The sequence below is a fragment of the Pseudorasbora parva genome, chromosome 24, assembly GCF_024679245.1.
Source record: "Pseudorasbora parva isolate DD20220531a chromosome 24, ASM2467924v1, whole genome shotgun sequence".
In the NCBI taxonomy this organism is placed as follows: domain Eukaryota; kingdom Metazoa; phylum Chordata; class Actinopteri; order Cypriniformes; family Gobionidae; genus Pseudorasbora; species Pseudorasbora parva.
The window spans coordinates 802,359-824,864 of NC_090195.1; the positions used below are offsets into that span (position 1 = coordinate 802,359).

Below are 22,506 nucleotides of genomic sequence, written 5' to 3' on the forward strand. Positions count from 1 at the left end.
TTATTTTTCTCACCCCATTGGCAGATTATTTATCTTATTTTAAGCAAAAACTCTCTTCATTTTGAGCTATTTTCCCCAAAACAAGACAATTACTTTTGCTTGTCTAGTAAATGTTTCCTAATGTAAGAATTTTTAGATGTTTAGACTAGAAACAAGACAAAAATACTGAGTAAGAAAAGCATTTTTGCAGTGCATCCATCCATCCATCCATCCATCCATCTTCTGTCCATCCATCTATATACCTACCTACCTATCTATCGTCTGTCTGTTATATTATACATTTAGTGGGCATAAACCCCCGCCCATGCTCAGCTCCACCTCCACTTTCAAAAGCCACGCCCACATCTCAACCAATCATCAAATCACAGAAACAAGTCCCGTCCTGCATTCAGTCTTCTCTGATCAACCGGTCTGTACACTCGGCTGTAGGTCTCAGTAGGAAAGAGAAGGTCTGCCACATCTGGACTGCATCAGCTCCTCTCCTCAAACATGGCATGTTGATCTGGCATGTTGGGCGGCAGTGGCTCAGTGGTTCATGTAGGTTGTCTACAAACCGGAAGGTTGGTGGTTCGATCCCCGGTTCCACCTGACCAAGTGTCAAAGTGTCCATGAGCAAGACACCTAACCCCAGCTGCTCCGGACGAGCTGGATGGCGCCTTACATGGCTGACATCGCCGTCGGTGTATGAATGGGTGAATGTGAGGCAAAAATGTAAAGCGCTTTGGATGGCCATAGGGGTCTGTTAAAAGCGCTATATAAATGCAGTCCATTTACCATCTCAGTGTGTGTCGTCTCAGTAGGAAGGTTTGTCGTCCCATCTGCTGTCATGAGGCTATTTTTAACACGTCTGGGCTTCCCTCATGTGTTGCTGCTCATTATAATCTCGGTTATTTTGAGAAACATTCACACGCTGAACAAACGGCACAGCAGCTGCAGCAACAAATGACCAGGGGCCCGTTCTTCGGCCCTCGCTGAACACATCCGAGATGATTTGACGGATCCCAGATCTTTTAATCCTGATAACTGATCTCTGGCTAATTTGGTTCGTCAAACGATTGGATTGGATTAATATATCTGGATGAAGTTATCTGAGATCACTGCTCGTGTTCCCTGAAGAGGGCAGATGATCGATACTCGAAACCACGATCAGCAGCGATTGGCTGCCGTCAAGACGACGTAATGACATCATATAATTAAAAAAGACACCCGGCAAAAAACTTGTCAAAGAAAAAGAAAAAAAGAAGAAAAAAACGCCATTTTCTGGACCTTTATAAGGAAACGTCCAAACCAACAAAAGTTAGATAAATTAAACGTGCACTGTTTTGATGAACATGATTCCTAATTATTTATATTCACGATTTCATAATATTTGTACACACTTTACATTTTAATTTTAATGTTGTAATTTCATTTTTAATTAAATTTAAAGCAGATTTATGTGACAGTATTAATTAAAGTTTCTTAATCTCTTGCGCTGCATCCCATAATATCCGTCATCCCTCACATTAACACACGACGGAGATGAACTGCTCAATGTGTGTAAACCTCCAATACATCTATAAAGTCATCATTCCATCACAATTCACAAATACATCTCTCAATAAAGTGGCTGTGTCTATAGTATTATACACAACTTTTACACAACATTAAAATTAAAATAAAAAATTATTTTCAAAAAAACTTTTATATTTATCATTTTAAAGGTAAAGGTGCCCTAGAATGAAAAATTGAATTAACCTTGCCATAGTGAAATAATAAGAGTTCAGTCCATGGACATCACACACTGTGAGTCTCAGACACCATTGGGCTCCTCCTTCTGATGGAAATCTCGTAAATCAAAAGCACCACGGAAAAATAAGTGCTTCTCAACATAAACCCAACCGTGACGCAAGCGCTGGGGATCATTAATATGCACGTTACCATTTGCATCTGTCCAAACAAGCCGAATCTACTGATGGTCAACAAGACACTCGAAGATCGCAAACACGGCTCTCAGGACACTCGTTTGAGGTTTATTATAATCGCATACCACAACAAATCGCTCGTTTGTTCGGCACATTTCAAGCAAGCTTCGCTCCGCGTCTTAAACTGAAGAAAGGGGCGACTGTATTCCTGCAAGCAGTGAGCAGCGGTTTATCCACTTATTGACTGATTAAACACTTTCTGATTAAACTGAAAGTCTCTTAGAGAGACCGCATTGTCTAGATAACGCGAGATGCTAGTACAGTAACAATAGGACACTCCAAGTACCATACCAAACTAAATAGTGTGTCTAATGACAAAGGGGAATATTATTTTACAAAATACAACCGTAGATACTTTGGATACAGATCGTTCACTCGATCCTTCTAGCAAACGTCACCTTTTCCACCATATAAGTTAAAACGACAGTCAATGGAGATTGATGAAATGCAGCTTACTTGTTTATTAGTGTTTTCAGATCATCCGTGCGAGAGAGAGAGAGAGAGAGAGAGAGAGAGAGAGAGAGAGAGAGAGCGTGCATATAGTTGCCAGATTGGACATGTTTAGGTAAAAACCTGAGTGTATACGGGTTTCTTTTCACAGAAAAGCTTTGTTTGGGGGATTACTAAAATCTGGCAACCGCACGAACGCAAGCTTCTTCTCACGCGCGGATGATCTGAAAACACCAAATACACAAGTAAGCTGCATTTGATCAATCTCCATTTGAGATGTTCTGCTTAAAGTGTCGTTCAGTCGGTCTGTGTTCTGTCAGGACTCACGAGCCGATTCGCTGAACTGCTGTGAGCTGCTGAAATAAGCCAATCAGAGCAGAGCTCAACATTAATATTCATGACTCTTCCAAATAATACAAAAACAGAGCATTACATCCTAGGGACAATTTATAGGGTTGTAAATGGACCTGTAAAACTGGATCTGGACATTTTTTTCCCTTAAATAAGCCTCTATGTAGATATCAGAGAACAATTCAGCATATTGTTTCAAATCATTCTAGGGCACCTTCAAATGATTATTGCCCCTGGTTCAGTAATGAAGTTTTGTAATAAAGTAGCAGCGGCTGGCACAGATTTTAAACGTCACTTTAAGATGTGATCTAATCCGGTTTACATGAAATAAGCCTGAGCAGGTTTAAGCTGACGGACCTGTTGCTATGACAACAAGTCCAGGATGAGCTTCGACGAACCAAACAATCCGAGATCAAGACAAATCACCAACACTCAAATCCAGCTAACTGAGTTAGCGACGTACGAAGAACAGGCCCCAGGAAAGCGGCAAACACGTCAATCAATCAATCATCTTCATTTCTATCGCTCTTCTCCAGCGCCGATTGTGTCAGAGCAGCTTCAGTGTTAAACAGGACAATACTGCAGCAGAATTAGGTTTGGCTCTACAGTTGTTCTGGAGTAAACAGTGATGTTATCAGCTTATTTTAATTTATCACTCGTATGCTGACTGGAGGAAAGGGTTAATTTAGCGTCTCACCGATGCATCAGGCATGGAGAAGACGTCTCGCACGTGTCTCATTGGCTGTCTGTTCCTCTTGCGAAGGGTCTGAGTGTAATTATCCAGACGTTTCTTCACCATGGCGGCCTGCGAGCGCGTGAGCGTGGACAGAAGAGCCTCAGCCGGCCCGTCGCCCTGAGGGCCCGTCACCAGCGTGGAAAGCCCAGCCTCCTGGAGCCACGCCTCCTCAAGCTCCGCCTCTAAACCAATCAAACACACTAATTAGACTGAAAAATCATTTCAAAACAGATGATGGCAGACATTTAGTCAACATGAAATGGAAAGTAATCTCAGAGGTGGAGCAAGTTATTACATTATGATACAATTTTTTTTAAAAGCAACATTATCTATCTATCTATCTATCTATCTATCTATCTATCTATCTATCTATCTATCTATCAAAATCATCATCTATATCTAGTTGAATCTCGAATAACTTAAACCCAGTTGATTTTGGTAAATTATCTTGATGGTTTTGAGTTAAAACGAGCGCTGTCAAATCGATTAATCGCATCCAAATTAATAAAAGTAAGTGTTTACATGATATATATGTGTGTGTACTGTGTATGTGACAAATGTTCACTTGCTGCCTAATATATCCCACCCACTAACACGAGCCGTGATGAAGAGATCATCAGTGTTATTCACTGGTCATAATGTTAAACATGATCAGTGTATATACATGCAAATATTTCTTAAATATATACACGAATGAGTGTGTATAATATATATTTAATAATTATGCACAGCACACACACACACACATTACGTAAACACGATCGTGATTATTTGATTTGACATGAAGGAAAGTTATGTGTGTGTGTTTGAGAGATGAGTATGGGTACGCACCGTCCGAACTGGCCCGCTCCACCAGCTCCTCATGTCTCTCCTGACGGTCCTCCTGGATGTTCTTCACCTCGCTCCAGTAATCCTCCATGGAGTCGCGAGACACGGATCGCTCCGGAGAGGACGGAGACAGGCCGCCGGGCAAACTCATGCCAGCTATCCTCTGGTACTGCGCTTTCCTGCCGAAACAGAGGAAAGAGCCGTGAATCCATGAGTGTCCTCATCAGCACTGCAAAAAATAGCCAAAAAATAGCCCAAAATAACCAAAATTAGCCCCAAACAGCCAAAAAACAGCCCAAAACTAGCCCAAAATAACCAAAACCCGCCCCAAACAGCCAAAAAACAGCCCAAAACTAGCCCAAAATAACCAAAACTAGCCCCAAACAAGCCCAAAACTAGACCAAAATAACCAAAACAAACCCAAAACTAACAAACTCATGCCGGCTATCCTCTGGTACTGCGCTTTTCTGCCAAAGCACAGACAGAGCTTCAATGGACACCATCAAACACCATCAAGTCATGTGAGGAAAGGGTTTCTTCATGTGTATTTGCACTATTAAAGATGTGTCAGATCATAATTCATAACACATGTATTAGGAATGCACGATGTTATCTGCCCAACGTCGGAATCGGCTGATAAAATATAAAAATCTGCATCAGCCAATATGAAAAAAAATATGCCGATATGATAATGAGCTGATATGCACCAGCAATAACTCGTGTGTGCAAGGAGTGCTATAGCGATAAGCCCAAAACTATCCAAAAACAAGTCCAAAACTAGCCTAAAATAACCAAACCTAGCCCAAAAAAGCTAAAACTAGCCCAAAAAAGCTAAAACTAGCCCAAAAGTCCAAAACTAGCCCTAAAACAAGTCAGAGACTAGCCCAAAACTAGCCCAAAACAAGCCCAAACAAGCCCAAAACAAGCCAAAAACGAGCCCAAAACAAGCCCAAACAAGCTCAAAACAAGCCCAAAACAAGCCCAAAACTAAACCAAAACAAGCCCAAAACTAAACCAAAACAAGCTCAAAACTAGCCCAAAACTAACCCCAAAAACAAGCCCAAAACTAGTCCAAAACAAGCCCAAAACTAGCCCAAAACAAGCCCAAAACTAAACCAAAACAAGCCCAAAACAAGCTCAAAACAAGCCCAAAACTAACCCCAAAAACAAGCCCAAAACTAGTCCAAAACAAGCCCAAAACTAGCCCAAAACAAGGCCCAAAACTAGCCCCAAAAACAAGCCCAAAACTAGTCCAAAACAAGCCCAAAACTAGCCCAAAACAAGGCCCAAAACTAGCCCCAAAAACAAGCCCAAAACTAGTCCAAAACAAGCCCAAAACTAGCCCAAAACAAGCCCAAAACTAACCCCAAAAACAAGCCCAAAACTAGTCCAAAACAAGCCCAAAACTAGCCCAAAACAAGCCCAAAACTAACCCCAAAAACAAGCCCAAAACTAGTCCAAAACAAGGCCCAAAACAAGGCCCAAAACAAGGCCCAAAACAAGGCCCAAAACTAGTCCAAAACAAGCCCAAAACTAGCCCAAAACAAGCCCAAAACTAACCCCAAAAACAAGCCCAAAACTAGTCCAAAACAAGCCCAAAACTAGCCCAAAACAAGCCCAAAACTAAACCAAAACAAGCCCAAAACAAGCTCAAAACAAGCCCAAAACTAACCCCAAAACAAGCCCAAAACTAGTCCAAAACGAGCCCCAAAACAAGGCCCAAAACTAGTCCAAAACAAGCCCAAAACTAGTCCAAAACAAGGCCCAAAACAAGGCCCAAAACAAGGCCCAAAACTAGTCCAAAACAAGCCCAAAACTAGCCCCAAAACTAGCCCAAAACTAGCCCAAAACTAGCCCAAAACTAGCCCAAAACTAGCCCAAAACTAGCCCAAAACTAGTCCAAAACAAGCCCAAAACTAGCCCCAAAACTAGCCCAAAACTAGCCCAAAACGAACAAACTCAGTTGTTGCCTTTTTGCTCAAAACGGTGTTGTTTCCAAACAAAGGGAAAAATAAATGTATATCGGTATCGGCCAGAATGAGCTGAAAACTGAAAAATGTCGGCATATCGGCAGGAATCCAACATCGTGCATCCCTAACATGCAGTGATGGAGAAACAGCTCAAATACTGAAGAGAAGATGAGCTTCATATCTCGGGGCTCTATCAAATATTGATAGGAGCTGATGATGATATCTATCAAATATTGATAGGAGCTGATGATGATGATGATGATGATGATGATATCTATCAAATATTGATTAGGCTACAGGAGCTGATGATGATGATGATGATGATATCTCTCAGCGTCAGGAAGTGCACCGGCGTCATTTAGAGGAAGTTATCGACCGGCGGCGCACATGATGGAGCCTGAATTGTGTTACATGAACAACTAATTGCCTTCAAAAGTTCCTGCCTCAGTTTACACACATCAAGCCTTCAATGGAAACGCACTTTTCCTGCGAAGCTTAAGCTGGAAAAACACAACAACGTTCACATGAAGAGTGTGTGGATCAGCTCATGCCAGAGAAAACTACTTCCTGCACACACTCCTCCAGCGAGAGGGACATCAGTTTCAGATTCACTGCAAAAAATGCTCTTCTTACTCAGTATTTTTGTCTTGTTTCTAGTCCAAACCTCTAAAACTTCTTAAATTAAGAAGAATTTACTACAAAAGTAATTGTCAAATATGGCCGGGTCATGTGAAGAACAGAGGTGGACAAAGTACCCAAGTTTATTACTTGAATGACCCAAACCTTTCATACACACACTTAACTGCAAACACTGAAATGACACACCGCGCGCGTCGCTCATTTTACCATAAAGAACACTGCAAAAAACGCTTCTCTAACTCAGTATTTTTGTCTTGTTTCCCGTCTAAATATCAAAAAATTCTTAAACAAGAAGTATTTACTAGACAAGCAAAAGTAATTGTCTTGTTTTGGGGAAAATAACTCAAAATGAAGAGAGTTTTTGCTTAAAATAAGATAAATAATCTGCCAATGGGGTGAGATAAATAATCTTGTTTTCTGTTTGAATTAAGATTATTTTTCTCACCCCATTGGCAGATTATTTATCTTATTTTAAGCAAAAACTCTCTTCATTTTGAGTTATTTTCCCCAAACACAAAAATAATTACTTGTCTAGTAAATGTTTCTTAATGTAAGAATTTGTAATATTTTGACTAGAAACGAGACAAAAATACTGAGTAAGAAGAGCATTTGCGTGTGAATCACGATTTTCCCTTATTTTCCTTTCCAGAAATTGGCAGCTCCATTCCCAGCATGCACACAGATTTAAACAAAGCAAAAGCTCTATTTCTACACACACAAGTACAAGATATGCTCAAACTCATGCTGTTATTCAGACTCACTCTGTGTGTGTGTGTGTGTGTGTGTGTGTGTGTGTGTGTGTGTGTGTGTGTGAGTGTGAGTGTGTGTGTGTGTGTGTGTAGACCAACACTGGATATAAAGTCAGGATTCAGAAGCACAAACTATGAGCCGCCAAACGTCCGAAAGAAGCTAGAACCGAATCCAGCTGAAGGCGTCAATCAGGTCCTGTATAAACTCCATAAATCCACAGCGCTCGAGGTCATTCAGAAACGCAGGACTGAATCTGATACGGTGTGTGTGTGTGTGTGTGTGTGCTCTCCATCAGGTCCTGTACAGAGTCCATAAAGAAACACGCAGCTCTCGGAGCGGACAGAGACATCTGTGGAGAACAAGACGACACTCCGCTAGTGTGTGTGTGTGTGTGTGTGTGTGTGTGTGTGTGTGTGTGTGTTTCTCCACCCACCGATCTGACCCCCCCCCCCCCCTCTCTCTCTCTCTCTCTCTCTCTCTCTCTCTCTCTCTCTCTCTCTCTCTCTCTCTCTCTCTCTCTCTCTCTCTCTCTCTCTCTCTCTCTCATGTCCATTGTGTTCTCCGTTCACAGCTCTTCCTAAAGCTCATCTCTGCTCGGCTCATTCAGACACATTCAGTAATTTAGGAAAAGCACTTCCAGATGTGCCTAATGACCACAACAACATTCCCAACACCACAGCTCCGGTTTAAACAAACATCTCACCCAATCCGCGCCTGTTCGTGGACAGAACAATAAAAGCTGACAACTCTCACACTGCAAAAAAAGCTCTTCTTATTCAGTCATTCTGTCTTGTTTCCAGTCTAAATATCTCACAATTCTTAAATCAAGATGCATTTACTAGATCAGTAAAACCACAGAAGATACTTATTCTTGTTTTGTTGAAAATAAAATCTAAATGAAGAGAGTTTTAGCTTCAAACAGGCAAAATGATCTGCCAATGGGGTGAGGAGAATAATCTGATTTCTGTTCGGAAACAAGAAACGAGATTTAAATCAGAAATCAGATTATTTTTCTCACCCCATTGGCAGATCATTTTGCCTGTTTTAAATCTTTGATGAATAGAAAGTTCAAAAGATCAGCTTTTATTTGAATGTTTTGTAACATTATAAATATCTTTAGTGTGATTTTTGATCAGTGTATCCTTGATGAATAAAAGTGTCCATTTCACAGACAGAAATGAGATACAAGGGGCAGCTGTTCAATGTAATCAGTCAAATCTTGAAAACTGGTTGTTCAAAAGATGGAGAAAAAATGGTTTTGATTTTAATAAATCATCCGTATGTGTTGTTAAAAACTTTCTAGTGAGATTGGTATTATTTTTGATCCAAAACATGATACTGATCCCAACACAAGGGTGGATTTCAGGGACAAAAATGTCATAAAACTTTAAACTGGCCGTGACCCTGGACCAAAAAAAACAGTCAAAGGGTCCATTTTTGGAAATTGATATTCATCTGAAAGCTGAATAAATAAGCTTTCCTAAAATTAGGATACGACAATATTTGGCCAATATTTGAAAATCTGGCCTCTGAGGGTGCACAATCGAGAAAATCTCCTGTAAAGTTGTCCAAATGAAGTCCTTAGCAATGGATATTACTACTAATAATACATTTCTGATATATTTACAGAAGGAGATTTACTAAATATCTTCTTGGAACATGATCTTAATATCAGAAAAAATGATAATTTTGACCCTTATAATGTGCTATGGCCACAGATATACCCGTGAGATTACGACAGGTGTTGAGCTATAGGGTCACATTATTAGGCCATCTGTTAGCCTACAGCAACGAGATTTAGGCGGCATTAAATAATCCCCAAACAGCATATCAAACTAAAATATGACATTTAATGTAAAGTGTTTTTATCACTGTTTGTAAACCAGATAAGAGAAGAACCAGTCAAAAGTTCTTTGTGTGTTCTACGCGAAACTTTTCAGAGAGAACGCAAAAGCGTTTAAATGGGGTTTTCTTCTTCCATTTTTGTCCCTTCAGGAGCTCCGTAGAGCACTAGTAATCGTCAGAACTGGTGTGCATCTGGATCCGGTGATCCAATCCAATCCAAAAACCAGCACAAAAGAAAGATGGCTCACCTGATCCTGGAGAACAAAAAATGGGTTTCCAAATCCAGATCATTCTGATCCAGATTAACCTTTTTGGACAGCTGGCTAAAAAGTCACTACAATGTAAAAAAAAAAATATTTTAAAAATAAGTTACCTGTTTGCCTTAAAATTTAGTTAATACAAGGAACATTTTTGAGAATCGACAACCTTTATTCAAATATTATTAAAAGATTTTGTCAGGATATTGGTAGGGCTGTACTAGAATAATCGAATATTCGTTCGGTGAGGTGGCATTCGATTTTCAGTTTTGAGATTCGAATATTCGTTTTTTTTTTTTTCAACACGTGACTTCCGTCGCGGACTCATTCTCACTCATGCTTGAAATAATAATAATAAATTTAAAAAAACACCGCAACATGCTTTCAATAAAAGCATCGCGCATTTTAAAGATTTAAATTAACAAAAAGTCAGAATAAGACAAAATAAATCCCTTATATAGAATAAAACTAATTGTAATATATATTACATTTTGTGTCATTTTAAAAACAATTCATTTATTCTTATTCAACTGTTTATAAGCATGCTACCGTGTTCTTTATTTATTACAGTTTGTTGAAATCACTGTGTGTTACTAATTTAATTTCTGTTTTGGGATTCATTTGTTTTAAAGAAAGGTTCGTTATTAATACCTTATTAAAGTTCTTGCTCTCAACAGACTTTGTGTTTTGTATCACTTGTGCACTGTCCGTTTTCGGAGCATAAACCTGCCCGTGTAATGCGTACCGGAAACTGTTCTATTTAAAAGATTATTAAATGTTTATTAATATTTAAAGAATGTGTGCCACCTGATCATATTGCACCAAATGCAACACTGCACTCCACTGGGTCTGCCGCAACACATTTACGATGCCGAAGAGTGAAACGTGAAGTCGTGAAAGATGATACAAATGCAAACCGACACTATTATTATATATTTAGCCCCACCCACCGAAGCTTCGAATATTCGATATTGATTGCCACCTAAGCTTCGAAGCTCAAAAAATGGCATTCGAAACAGCCCTAGATATTGGGTAATTGTGTGTTCATTTCTGATGGCGCAGTGAAACATGCCATGATTTATCAAATATTTTATGTGGTTCAGATACAATAATATTTTGAGTTTCTATTTATTAAACAAATTTCCTTCATTGTATCAACTCAAATTTATAATTTCAATAAACTCAAAATTAAGGCAACCAGGAAACTTATTTTTTAAATAATTGTTCACACTGCATTTGACTTTTTCTATATAAACTCAAAATAAAACAAAAAATTAAATAAAAATGTAAATTTTTGGCTTCTTTTGTCCGTTAAACACACGACCCGAGACACGGCATTAGAAACCCACTGGTCTTTAAATCATCTCACATAACAGTGTTCAAGGTTCTGATTGTGCCGAGCATAAAATCACTCGCTAAAAAGTTACTTTTTGCCTTTTTGGACTATTTATATTCCTACTTCTCCACATTATTATACAGAAGGGAAGACGCTTGTCCACATTCACTGCAAAAAATGCTCTTCTTACTCAGTATTTTTGTCTCGTTTCTCGTCCAAACATCTAAAAACTCTTACATTAAGAAGTATTTACTAGACAAGCAAAAGTAATTGTCTTGTTTTGGGGAAAATAACTCAAAATGAAGAGAGTTTTTGCTTAAAATAAGATAAATAATCTGCCAATGGGGTGAGAAAAATAATCTTGTTTTCTGTTTGAATTAAGATTATTTTTCTCACCCCATTGGCAGATTATTTATCTTATTTTAAGCAAAAACTCTCTTCATTTTGAGTTATTTTCCCCAAAACAAGACAAAAATACTGAGTAAGAAAAGCGTTTTTTGCGGTGTTAAGTCAGTCACTACTATTGTAAAGAAGATGTTCCCTTTAACTGGTTTTATTAAACCGAGTACAGCATGATTAGACTTACACAGGATATCAGATCCTAATTTAAAGGCAGTTTTTAATCAGTCTGTATTGTCCCGCAGCCCCCCGTGATGAATGTAGGTCAAACTAAACTCAGAACACGTGTCAGGGTTCCTGAGCGAAGCCGAAATCATGAGCACACTCCTCCAGGAACGCAAACAGCTGAACTTCTCCTAATGGAGTAACTTTGGAAGGCCAGAAGATGGCCGTTCATCTAATCAAATAAAACAGGCGCCCATTTCATCAGAAGGCTGTGCCAAGCGTCTCAACGCTGAAATATTGGCTCTCGGGTTTGTTTTCACTCTGCGGGCGGCATAAACTATCATGACTTTCCTCCCGAAGTCTTAAAAAGAAACATCTGGCGTCTAAAAATACCTTTAGAGTCGGATTCCAACAGCAGCAAACCTGACAAATACTGAAGGTGCATCACTGACTAACTCAACCCAATCATCACTAGATCTACACCGCACAAAACGCTCTTCTTCCTCAGTCATTCGGTCTGGTTTCCAGTCTAAATATCAAAATATTCTTCAAACAAGAAGTATTTACTAGACAAGCAAACTAACTCAAAATGAAGAGAGTTTTTGCTTAAAATAAGATAAATAATCTGCCAATGGGGTGAGAAAAATAATCTTGTTTTCTGTTTGAATTAAGATTATTTTTCTCACCCCATTGGCAGATTATTTATCTTATTTTAAGCAAAAACTCTCTTCATTTTGAGTTATTTTCAACAAAAAGAGGCAATAATTTGTACTTGTCTAGTAAATGTTTCTTAATGTAAGAATATTTAGATATTTTGACTAGAAACAAGATAAAAATACTGAGTAAGAAGAGCATTTTTTTGCAGTGTACACAGCTGGAATCTCACCACACACACTATATTTAATTGGCCCAACTTACCCCGAGCACTTCTCCACCGTCAGCACTTCAGCCGGTTAAGAGCCGGAGCATTAGCTGGAAAACAGATCAATAGCGCGGCTCTGGACATCCAGACGTTTATGGGCTAATGGAGCAATAATGACTAAGAGCTCTAATGTCCAGCCGTCTCGGTCACTCATGATGACCAGAACACACACACACACACACTCCTTCATTATCCGAGACACGTTCAAGAGCATCCTTTATAGAACAGCGCTCTTATTCATCCACATCATAACTCGCTGACAATCAGATAAACGACGAGGCTTCACCATATTGAGTGAAACTCCGGTAATCCAGCGTTACGTTTCTCATTTCATTGATGATCTAAAATAACTCAAATTTTAATAAAAAAACACACTGTAAACATTTTTTGTTGGTTTAACTTAAAAAAGTAAGTTTCCTGGTTGCCTTAATTTTGAGTTTATTGAAATTAAAAATTTGAGTTGATACAATGAAGGAAATTTGTTTAATAAATAGAAACTCTAAATATTATTGTATCTGAACCACATAAACAATGTGATAAATCATGAGAATAGCACAATTTGGCTGCGTCATCACAAATAAAACACACACACTTACCCAATATGCTTACACAATCTGATAATAATATTTTAATAAAGGTTGTCGAATCTCAAAAAATGTTCATTGTATTAATTAAACATTTTAATTTCAATGAACTCAAAATATTAAGGCAACCAGGTAACTTTTTTTCTAAATATTTTTTTACAGTGTAGACATATTTATTTAAAAAAAGCCAGAACAACAAAATTACCTAAAACTACTTTAACTGTAATTAATAAAAATGAAAAATACAAGCAAAAATTTACTCAAGAGAGGAAATACTACAGTAGTATTACATAGCACTCATTACAGATGCATGAATATTAAAATGTGACCATTTAAAAAGCTAACCCTTTATAACAACAAACTGCCAAAAATTAGAGAAATGTGGAAGAAGGTTTAAAAGGTCTAAGGATATCTTAAATACTAGAGGTGTAACGATTCGTTTTAACTTCGATTCGAATCACGATTTGAGGTTGTCGATTCGATTCAAGGACGATATTGGTTCATTTAGAACGATACGATCCGAAACGATTCAGTGACTTTAGCCTAAAATGTAAATCAGTGAGACTGAAATAAACACGTGCAGGTGAAGTTTCCTCGATTCCTGTTGTTTCTTTTAAGGGAATCAGGTATCGATTAATTATGGATATAAACAAACAAGTAAACAATTAATGGCAAATGTGTTCACATTTTATTTGAATAAAGTCCAACCAACAGTTTAAGTTGAATTAACAGGAAGTTAACCTTTTCTGCTCTCATTCTCAATAAAAGTACAGTAACACCGACATACTACTACTGCTACTTCTGCTTGTTTTTCAACATAAAAATAATACAAATATAATATTAATATCAAAAATAAAGTGCGACTACATCTCTTCAGGTTGAATGAGCAGTGGCTGAACCTGCTAACGTACTACAAACGGTGAGAGACTTCTTTAGAACATCTCCATCTTTACTATAGCCAGAGTGTTTTCTCACACTGGACCGCGATGCTGGCCTGATCATTTCTCACTCGTTGGCTTCTCCTCTGTCATCCACCAGAGCTTTAGTTTTCTTTACGCTGCTGCTGGCGCGCGGCTGACGTCACATATAGGCAGACTGAGTAACGTTTAACGTCTTTATCATTAAAAGTGCTAAGAAAAAACATCCCGATAAAGTCTGACGTGCTTAAATCAAATGCGTTATTTCCCATTATCGATACAATCGATCGATTACCTTTTAAACGATATGTGGCAAGGGGGGCGTGGTTCAGCGAGGTCTGCAGCGGGAGAGAGAGCCGCGGGACAAGCGGTAAGTGAGTGGGTTGGAAGCAGATTAATAACACCTGTATCTCGTTCCAGTAATGAGCGCGGGGACGGTATAAGAGATCGGTGGAACCGGAGACCGAGGAGAGAGAGAGTCGGACTGTTGGTGCGAGAACACAGAGACTGAGTTTACCCGGAAGCCGGAAGTGCCGCGAACCGGAAGTTATTGTTGCTTATGAGTTTGACTGAGAACACACGAAGAAGTGTGTTATTGACATTGAGAAAGAGAAAATAAAGATACGCATCAACAGTCCAGCCAACCCCTGTGTCCTCTTCCTTCCTTACTATATCGAACTTGTTACACTGGTGCCGAAACCCGGGAAGGAAGTAGGACCACGCCGCCGCCATGACAACACCAACGCCCTCCGCCTCGCCGTTTGCGGACATCATCACCTCTCTCGCGGCCCTCCATCAGGAACAACACCAGTCCATGCTGGACCTGCGGGCGGACCAGGAGCGCCGCTTCGAGGCCATCGTCCGCGGCCAGCAAGAGGACCGCGAGAGGTTCCGGAGCTGGATCGACCGGGAGGTTCGCACCGAAGCCGCCGGGCTCGCCAGCGCACCGGTCCACGTGCCCCTACACAAGATGGGGCCACAGGACGATCCCGAGGCCTTCATAGACCTATTTCAGAAGGCCGCGGAGGCCTGCGGGTGGCCCCGGGCACAGTTGCCGGTGCGCCTCATTCCTCTGCTGACCGGAGAAGCCCAGGCGGCCGCCCAACAACTGCCGGTGGCGAACCTCCTGGAATATGAAGACCTGAAGAGGGCCATCATCCAGCGGGTCGGCCGGACCCCAGAGCAGCACCGCCAGAGGTTCCGCTCGCTGGAGTGGGGCGAGGCCGGCCGACCCTTCGCGATGGCCCAACAGCTCCGGGACGCGTGCCGCAAATGGCTATTGGCCGGTGGAAGCGACGTGGACCACATCGTCGATCTGGTGGTACTGGAGCAGTTTATCGCTCGGCTACCCAAGAAGACCGCCGAGTGGGTCCAGTGCCACCGGCCCACGTCGCTGACGACGGCCATCAACCTGGCGGAGGACCATCTGGTGGCGTGCCCGGGGGTCGGCGAGCCCCTACTAACCTCTCCCTCTCTCTCTCCCCCCTCTGTCTCTCCCTCTCGCCCTGTCCCTCTCCCCAGGTCCCGTCCTCCAGGCCCTCCTCGCGTTCCCCCCGGAGGCCGGGGTGGGATGGGCCCAGGACCGTCCGGGAGTTCGCGGGCTCCGCCCAGGGGGGCGGGGCCGCTGGGGGCGGGTGGCGACAATGGCTCCGGTTTCACACCCTCCCCGCGCTCATTTTCCAACCCACTCCCCGCCGCAGGGGTGGCGGGTAAGCCTGGGCTGGCCTGCTGGCGGTGCGGTGATCCGGATCATTTTGTGGACCGATGTCCGAGGATGGACATCGGGACAATGATCCGGATCCCGGACGTCCAGCGGACCACCCCCGATCAAGCAGGAGAGTACCAAATTCCTGTAAGTATCAAGGGGGGTACATATCAGGCCTTGGTGGATTCAGGATGTAACCAAACCTCGATCCATCAAAGCCTGATGCAGCCTGGGGCATTGGATACAAGCCGCATGGTTAAGGTGCGGTGTGTGCACGGGGATGTGGTGGAATATCCGGTTGTCCCAGTCACGATACAGTTTAGGGGGAAAAAGCATAGTGTTGAGGTGGCGGTTAGTCCCCACCTCCGGCATCCGCTAATTCTGGGGACGAATTGGCCCGCCTTTTCGGCGTTATTGGGGTCGTTATGCGCGGATGCCGCTTGGGAAATCAAGGCTAGGAACGGGGCGGTGCGAGTGCAGGTTGGCGAGACTGATACGGGACCCTTGGGAACAGCTTCAGAGGAACTGAGCGGGGTCGAGAGACTGATTCTCTCGGACCGCGATGACTTCCCTCTGGAGCAGTCGCAAGATGAGACGCTAAAACATGCTTTTCAACAGGTCCGCACTATCGACGGTCAGTCCCTCCAACCCGCATTGCCCGTCACGTATCCTTATTTTGCCATAATTAAGGATAGGTTGTATCGAGTGACCCAAGACGCTCAGACAAAAATGGATACAACCCAGTTGTTAGTACCAAAGAGCCGCCGGGAAATGCTTTTCCAGGCGGCTCACTCTAACCCGATGGCGGGTCACCTGGGACAGGCGGCCACGCTGAATCGCCTTATGACCCGATTTTTTTGGCCAGGCATTCATGACAATGTGCGCAGGTGGTGCGCGTCTTGTCCTGAATGTCAGTTGGTGAACCCACTGGCCGCCCCAAAAGCGCCATTGCGCCCCCTACCATTAATGCAGGTCCCCTTCGAGAGAATTGCGATGGACCTCATCGGGCCATTAGAGCGATCCGCACGCGGACATCGTTTTGCGCTAGTTATCGTGGACTACGCAACACGGTATCCGGAAGCAGTGGCTCTCCGCAACATCTCGGCGAAGAGTGTTGCGGACGCACTGTTTCGTTTAATCTCCCGAGTGGGGATTCCGAAGGAAATCCTCACTGATCAAGGCACGGCGTTTATGTCACGCACGTTAAGCGAATTGTACGGATTATTGGGCATTAAATCCATTCGAACAAGCGTCTATCACCCACAAACGGACGGCTTGGTCGAACGGTTTAATCGCACTCTTAAATCCATGATCCGTAAATTCGTACAGGAAGACGCCAAAAATTGGGATCGGTGGTTAGAACCCCTCTTATTCGCTGTGCGAGAGGTTCCACAAGCCTCCACGGGGTTTTCCCCCTTCGAGCTTCTCTACGGACGGCAGCCCCGGGGGGTGCTGGACGTCCTACGAGAAACTTGGGAGGAGGGGCCTTCTTTGGCCAAGAACGAAATTCAATATGTGCTGGACTTGCGAACAAAACTCCACACCTTGGGGCGGCTATCTAGGGAGAATTTGTTGCAAGCCCAGGACCGCCAAAGCCGGTCGTATAACAGGGGTACGAGACTACGCAAATTCACACCGGGAGAGAAAGTGCTCGTATTACTCCCTACATCGAGCTCTAAATTAATGTCGAAGTGGCAGGGGCCGTTTGAGGTCGCACGACAGGTTGGAGACCTCGATTATGAAGTGATACGGTCCGATAGGAACGGGGCACGTCAAATATACCACCTCAATCTCCTTAAGAAATGGAATGAGGTGGAATCAGTGTTGTTGGCGACGGTGATCGGGGGAGAGGATGATCTCGGGCCAGAGGCGAGCATCAAAGCACAATCGGTCGCGCTGGCCCCTGGGGGAGATCACCTCTCACCGTCCCAACTCACTGATTTATCAAAACTACAGGCGGAGTTCGCCGACGTGTTCTCGCCCCTACCGGGACGTACCAACTTAATTCAGCACCATATCGAGACCGAGTCGGGCGTGGTAGTTCGCAGCCGGCCGTATCGCTTACCTGAACACAAGAAAAAAGTAGTTCAGGAAGAATTAGGGGCAATGCTCGATATGGGAGTAATAGAGGAGTCCAACAGTGACTGGGCGAGCCCGATCGTTTTGGTCCCTAAGACCGACGGCTCGGTCAGGTTCTGTGTGGACTACCGCAAGGTGAACGCAGTGTCGAAATTCGACGCGTATCCAATGCCGCGGGTTGACGAGTTGCTTGATCGGCTGGGCACGGCTCGATTTTATTCGACATTGGACTTAACGAAGGGCTATTGGCAGATCCCCTTGTCTCCATTGTCCAAAGAAAAGACAGCTTTCACCACGCCGTTTGGATTACACCAATTCGTCACGCTTCCCTTCGGCTTGTTCGGGGCACCCGCTACCTTTCAGCGCCTCATGGACAGGATTTTGCGTCCCCATGCCGCATATGCTGCTGCCTACCTGGACGACATCGTGATTTACAGTCACGATTGGCGGCGGCATATGCAGCATGTCAGGGCGGTCTTGAGGTCGCTGAGGGGAGCGGGGCTCACGGCCAATCCGAAGAAGTGTGCAATTGGGCGGGTGGAGGTAAGATATCTGGGCTTCCACTTGGGTCATGGACAGGTGCGTCCCCAAATTGATAAGACCGCCGCAATTGCAACCTGTCCGAGACCCAAGACCAAAAAGGAGGTAAGGTAGTTCTTGGGGCTGGCGGGATATTATAGACGGTTTATACCAAATTATTCGGACCTCACCAGCCCTTTGACTGACCTTACTAGAAAGGGGCTACCAGATACGGTCCAATAGACGGAGCCGTGCCAGCAGGCCTTCACCCGAGTTTAGGCTGCTCTATGTGGCGGGCCGCTTTTACACTCCCCTGACTTTTCTCTCCCTTTTCTGTTGCAGACTGACGCGTCGGACAGGGGGCTGGGCGCAGTCCTGGCCCAGGAGGTGGAGGGGGGAGAGCGGCCGGTGCTGTACATCAGCCGCAAGCTCTCCAAGAGAGAGGCTAAGTACAGCACCATCGAAAAGGAGTGCCTTGCCATCAGGTGGGCCGTTCTCACCCTCCGCTACTACCTTCTGGGGCGGGAGTTCACCCTCTGTTCGGACCACGCTCCTCTCCAATGGCTCCACCGCATGAAGGATACCAACGCGCGGATCACCCGTTGGTATCTAGCTCTTCAGCCTTTTAAGTTCCAGGTGGTCCACAGGCCGGGTGCTCAGATGGCTGTGGCCGACTTCCTCTCCAGAAATGGGGGGGGGGGGGGGGGCTGCAGGCCGGATGGCTCCCCGGCCTGAGTCGGGCGGTGGGGGTATGTGGCAAGGGGGGCGTGGTTCAGCGAGGTCTGCAGCGGGAGAGAGAGCCGCGGGACAAGCGGTAAGTGAGTGGGTTGGAAGCAGATTAATAACACCTGTATCTCGTTCCAGTAATGAGCGCGGGGACGGTATAAGAGATCGGTGGAACCGGAGACCGAGGAGAGAGAGAGTCGGACTGTTGGTGCGAGAACACAGAGACTGAGTTTACCCGGAAGCCGGAAGTGCCGCGAACCGGAAGTTATTGTTGCTTATGAGTTTGACTGAGAACACACGAAGAAGTGTGTTATTGACATTGAGAAAGAGAAAATAAAGATACGCATCAACAGTCCAGCCGACCCCTGTGTCCTCTTCCTTCCTTACTATATCGAACTTGTTACACGATATTAGATCGATATATGTCGTCCGGAAGGCCAACTTGCCGAGCACAGATCGATGTAGTCGGATCATAGGAATATAAATCGATACACCGATGTAGTAGATGAATCGTTACACCCCTAGTAGATACATATAAGAGCACTACAGTCTCTGAACACACGTCAGTTAAACACAGAAAGAATAAAGAATGTGATTTCGGATTCATCCTTGCAATCTCAAGTGAAAAACGACCCTTCTATAAAAAGTGTCGCTGTGCCGCGTTCCCAACGTTGTTTAAACAATATATATTATTGCGATATCATCAAAATTCATATCATAACTAAAATAAATACCAGTATTCGATATAAACCGGTATACTGCCCAGCACTACCCATAAAAAAAACACACACACATAAAAACTGTGCTAGTAATATGTATTCACTGCAAAAAATGCTCTTCTCACTCAGTGTTTTTGACTTGTTTCTCGTCCAAACATCTAAAAATTCTTAAACAAGAAGTATTTACTAGACAAGCAAAAGTAATTGTCTTGTTTTGGGGAAAATAACTCAAAATGAAGAGAGTTTTTGCTTAAAATAAGATAAATAATCTGCCAATGGGGTGAGAAAAATAATCTTAATTCAAACAGAAAACAAGACAAAAATACTAAGGGCCCTGTTTTAACGATCTGAAACGCAAGTGTCAAAGCGCGGAGCGCAAGTAACTTTGTGGGCGGGTCTCGACGCGTTTGCTATTTTCCCGGCGGGATAAATGGCTCTTGCGCCCGGCGCAAATCTAAAATGGGTTGGTCTGAAGTAGCTTCATTATTCATAGGTGTGGTTTGGGCGTAACGTGAATAAACCAATCAGAGCGGCATCCAACATTCCCTTTAAAAGCAGCTGCGCAAGCTCCATTATGGGTCGCTATTATTATGGCATAAGACATACTCCATCTCACTGTGCAAAAGAAAAAAATATGAGCAAGCTCAACTTAACTGGTAAGTTGAAGACTAAAGTTTTTAATGTACTTACATTACGGTAAAGGTGATTTCACAGTCTTTTTTTCAGTCTTTCTGTTTTTTCAGTTTTTCAGTCGATTTTTTTTCCTGGTTCTTGACGGACAAACCAATGTGTCAGATGTCCTTATATATATATATGTCTGGCCACTACTGGGCAAACAGGTCTGATCCTTAATTACTACAATTAGCCTGAATAATTTGTAAGCTAGATTTATGCCTATTTTTTCACATCTTCGTGGCACACCACAATGTGTTAATATTTTTTTAGAGTAACAATTTATGATTTGCAAAAATAACTGTTGCATCTGTGTAGATTTCATGAGCAAAGTGTCTGCGCGTTGTGCACGCTATACATTATGGTCAAGCATGCGCCCTTAAAATAGCATAATGAAGAACGCGCAACGCGCCGCTGACTTTAGACCAGGTTTTTTCTGGTCAGTGGCGCAACTGTTTAATGGAACAGCAAAATAGCTCCAGGGATTGTTTGCGCCGGAACACGCCTCCTTTTTTGCGCTGAACCGCCCAGGGAGCGCAAGTTCATTCACTAGTTTAGCGACGTGCTTCTGTGGAGGGAAAAGCGCACTTTGTGCGGTGCAAAATAGGAATGACACATGCGGCGGTGTACAAAGTCAACTGCGCTGGGTGCAAGATAGGGCCCTAAGCAAGAAGAGCTTTTTTTTGCAGTGTCCCGATAATAAACAATGATATATTTTCATCTAGTGTTTAAAGAGTCTCATTAATCTGCTCATAACTCCAGTAATCAGTGTAATATTCCTCCAGTGTAGATCATCTGTTCTCTGTGGGAATATACAGTAAAGTGATTTATTCCTGTCTTATTATTACTCCAGTCTTCAGTGTCAATTTGTGTTCATTTTCGAGATTATGATCAATAGAACCGCATTTATGCAAATGTTGTCCGACTCTGGACCAGTTTAATGCGTCCTTGCTATTAAAAGTGTTATTTTCTTTCGAAACAAATCATCATCATCCCCAAATCTGGTGCATTTCTGAAGCAGAAGCCTAAGTGTGCTCTCTCTGCAGACAGGAAGTCCACCGCCACTCACACTTCCTGATTTGGCTGAAGCGATTGGAGAGCCAGAGCTCAATAATGAAGCATGCTCTATATATTATCCGGACACACCCTCAGAGATCAATAACTCAACATTACCTTCCTATCAGCCTCTCAGGAAGAGGACATGACGAACTGTCAGACACACACACACACTCGTATCTGTCATTCCTCACGACCGTAATCCCAGTACACACACACACACACACACACACACACACACACACACACACAGAGATCAATAACTCAACATTACCTTCCTATCAGCCTCTCAGGAAGAGGACATGACGAGCTGTCAGACACACACACACACTCGTATCTGTCATTCCTCACGACCGTAATCCCAGTACACACACACACACACACACACACACACACACACACACACAGATCAATAACTCAACATTACCTTCCTATCAGCCTCTCAGGAAGAGGACATGACGAGCTGTCAGACACACACACACACACTCGTATCTGTCATTCCTCACGACCGTAATCCCAGTACACACACACACACACACACACAGAGAGATCAATAACTCAACATTACCTTCCTATCAGCCTCTCAGGAAGAGGACATGACGAGCTGTCAGACACACACACACACTCGTGTCTGTCATTCCTCACGACCGTAATCCCAGTACACACACACACACACACACACAGAGCGAGGGGATCAGATTACACCATGATCATTTATCACACACACCAGTCCAGACACCACACCTACACACACACACACACACACACACACGAGTAACGGCCTTTGAGTTTCTCACGCGGACCATCGGAAGCCAAGGGTACCAATTTACCATTCAAATACTGACACCTCACGTTCATGCAAAGCAGCTGGTCACACACACACACACACACACACACAGTAGGATTCCAGTAACTCA

The 22,506-nt window shown here is 43.3% G+C and overlaps 1 protein-coding gene across 6 annotated transcripts in view; it reads right to left on the minus strand.

Annotated features, from left to right (window-relative positions):
• Positions 1-22,506, minus strand: part of arhgap28 (Rho GTPase activating protein 28) — a 53,857-nt gene that overhangs the window by 23,473 nt on the left and 7,878 nt on the right. For 4 of the 6 annotated variants that reach the window (XM_067435282.1, XM_067435286.1, XM_067435285.1 and 1 more), the window contains exons 2-3: positions 4,333-4,508; positions 3,463-3,683 (exon numbers count right to left, since the gene is read on the minus strand). In XM_067435282.1, coding sequence (XP_067291383.1) covers positions 3,463-3,683; positions 4,333-4,508 — 397 coding nt within the window. Of the gene's footprint in view, positions 1-3,462; positions 3,684-4,332; positions 4,509-7,786; positions 8,048-21,706; positions 21,714-22,506 lie in introns of those variants that run through there. The other 2 variants (XM_067435287.1, XM_067435284.1) reach the window with 2 other exon arrangements.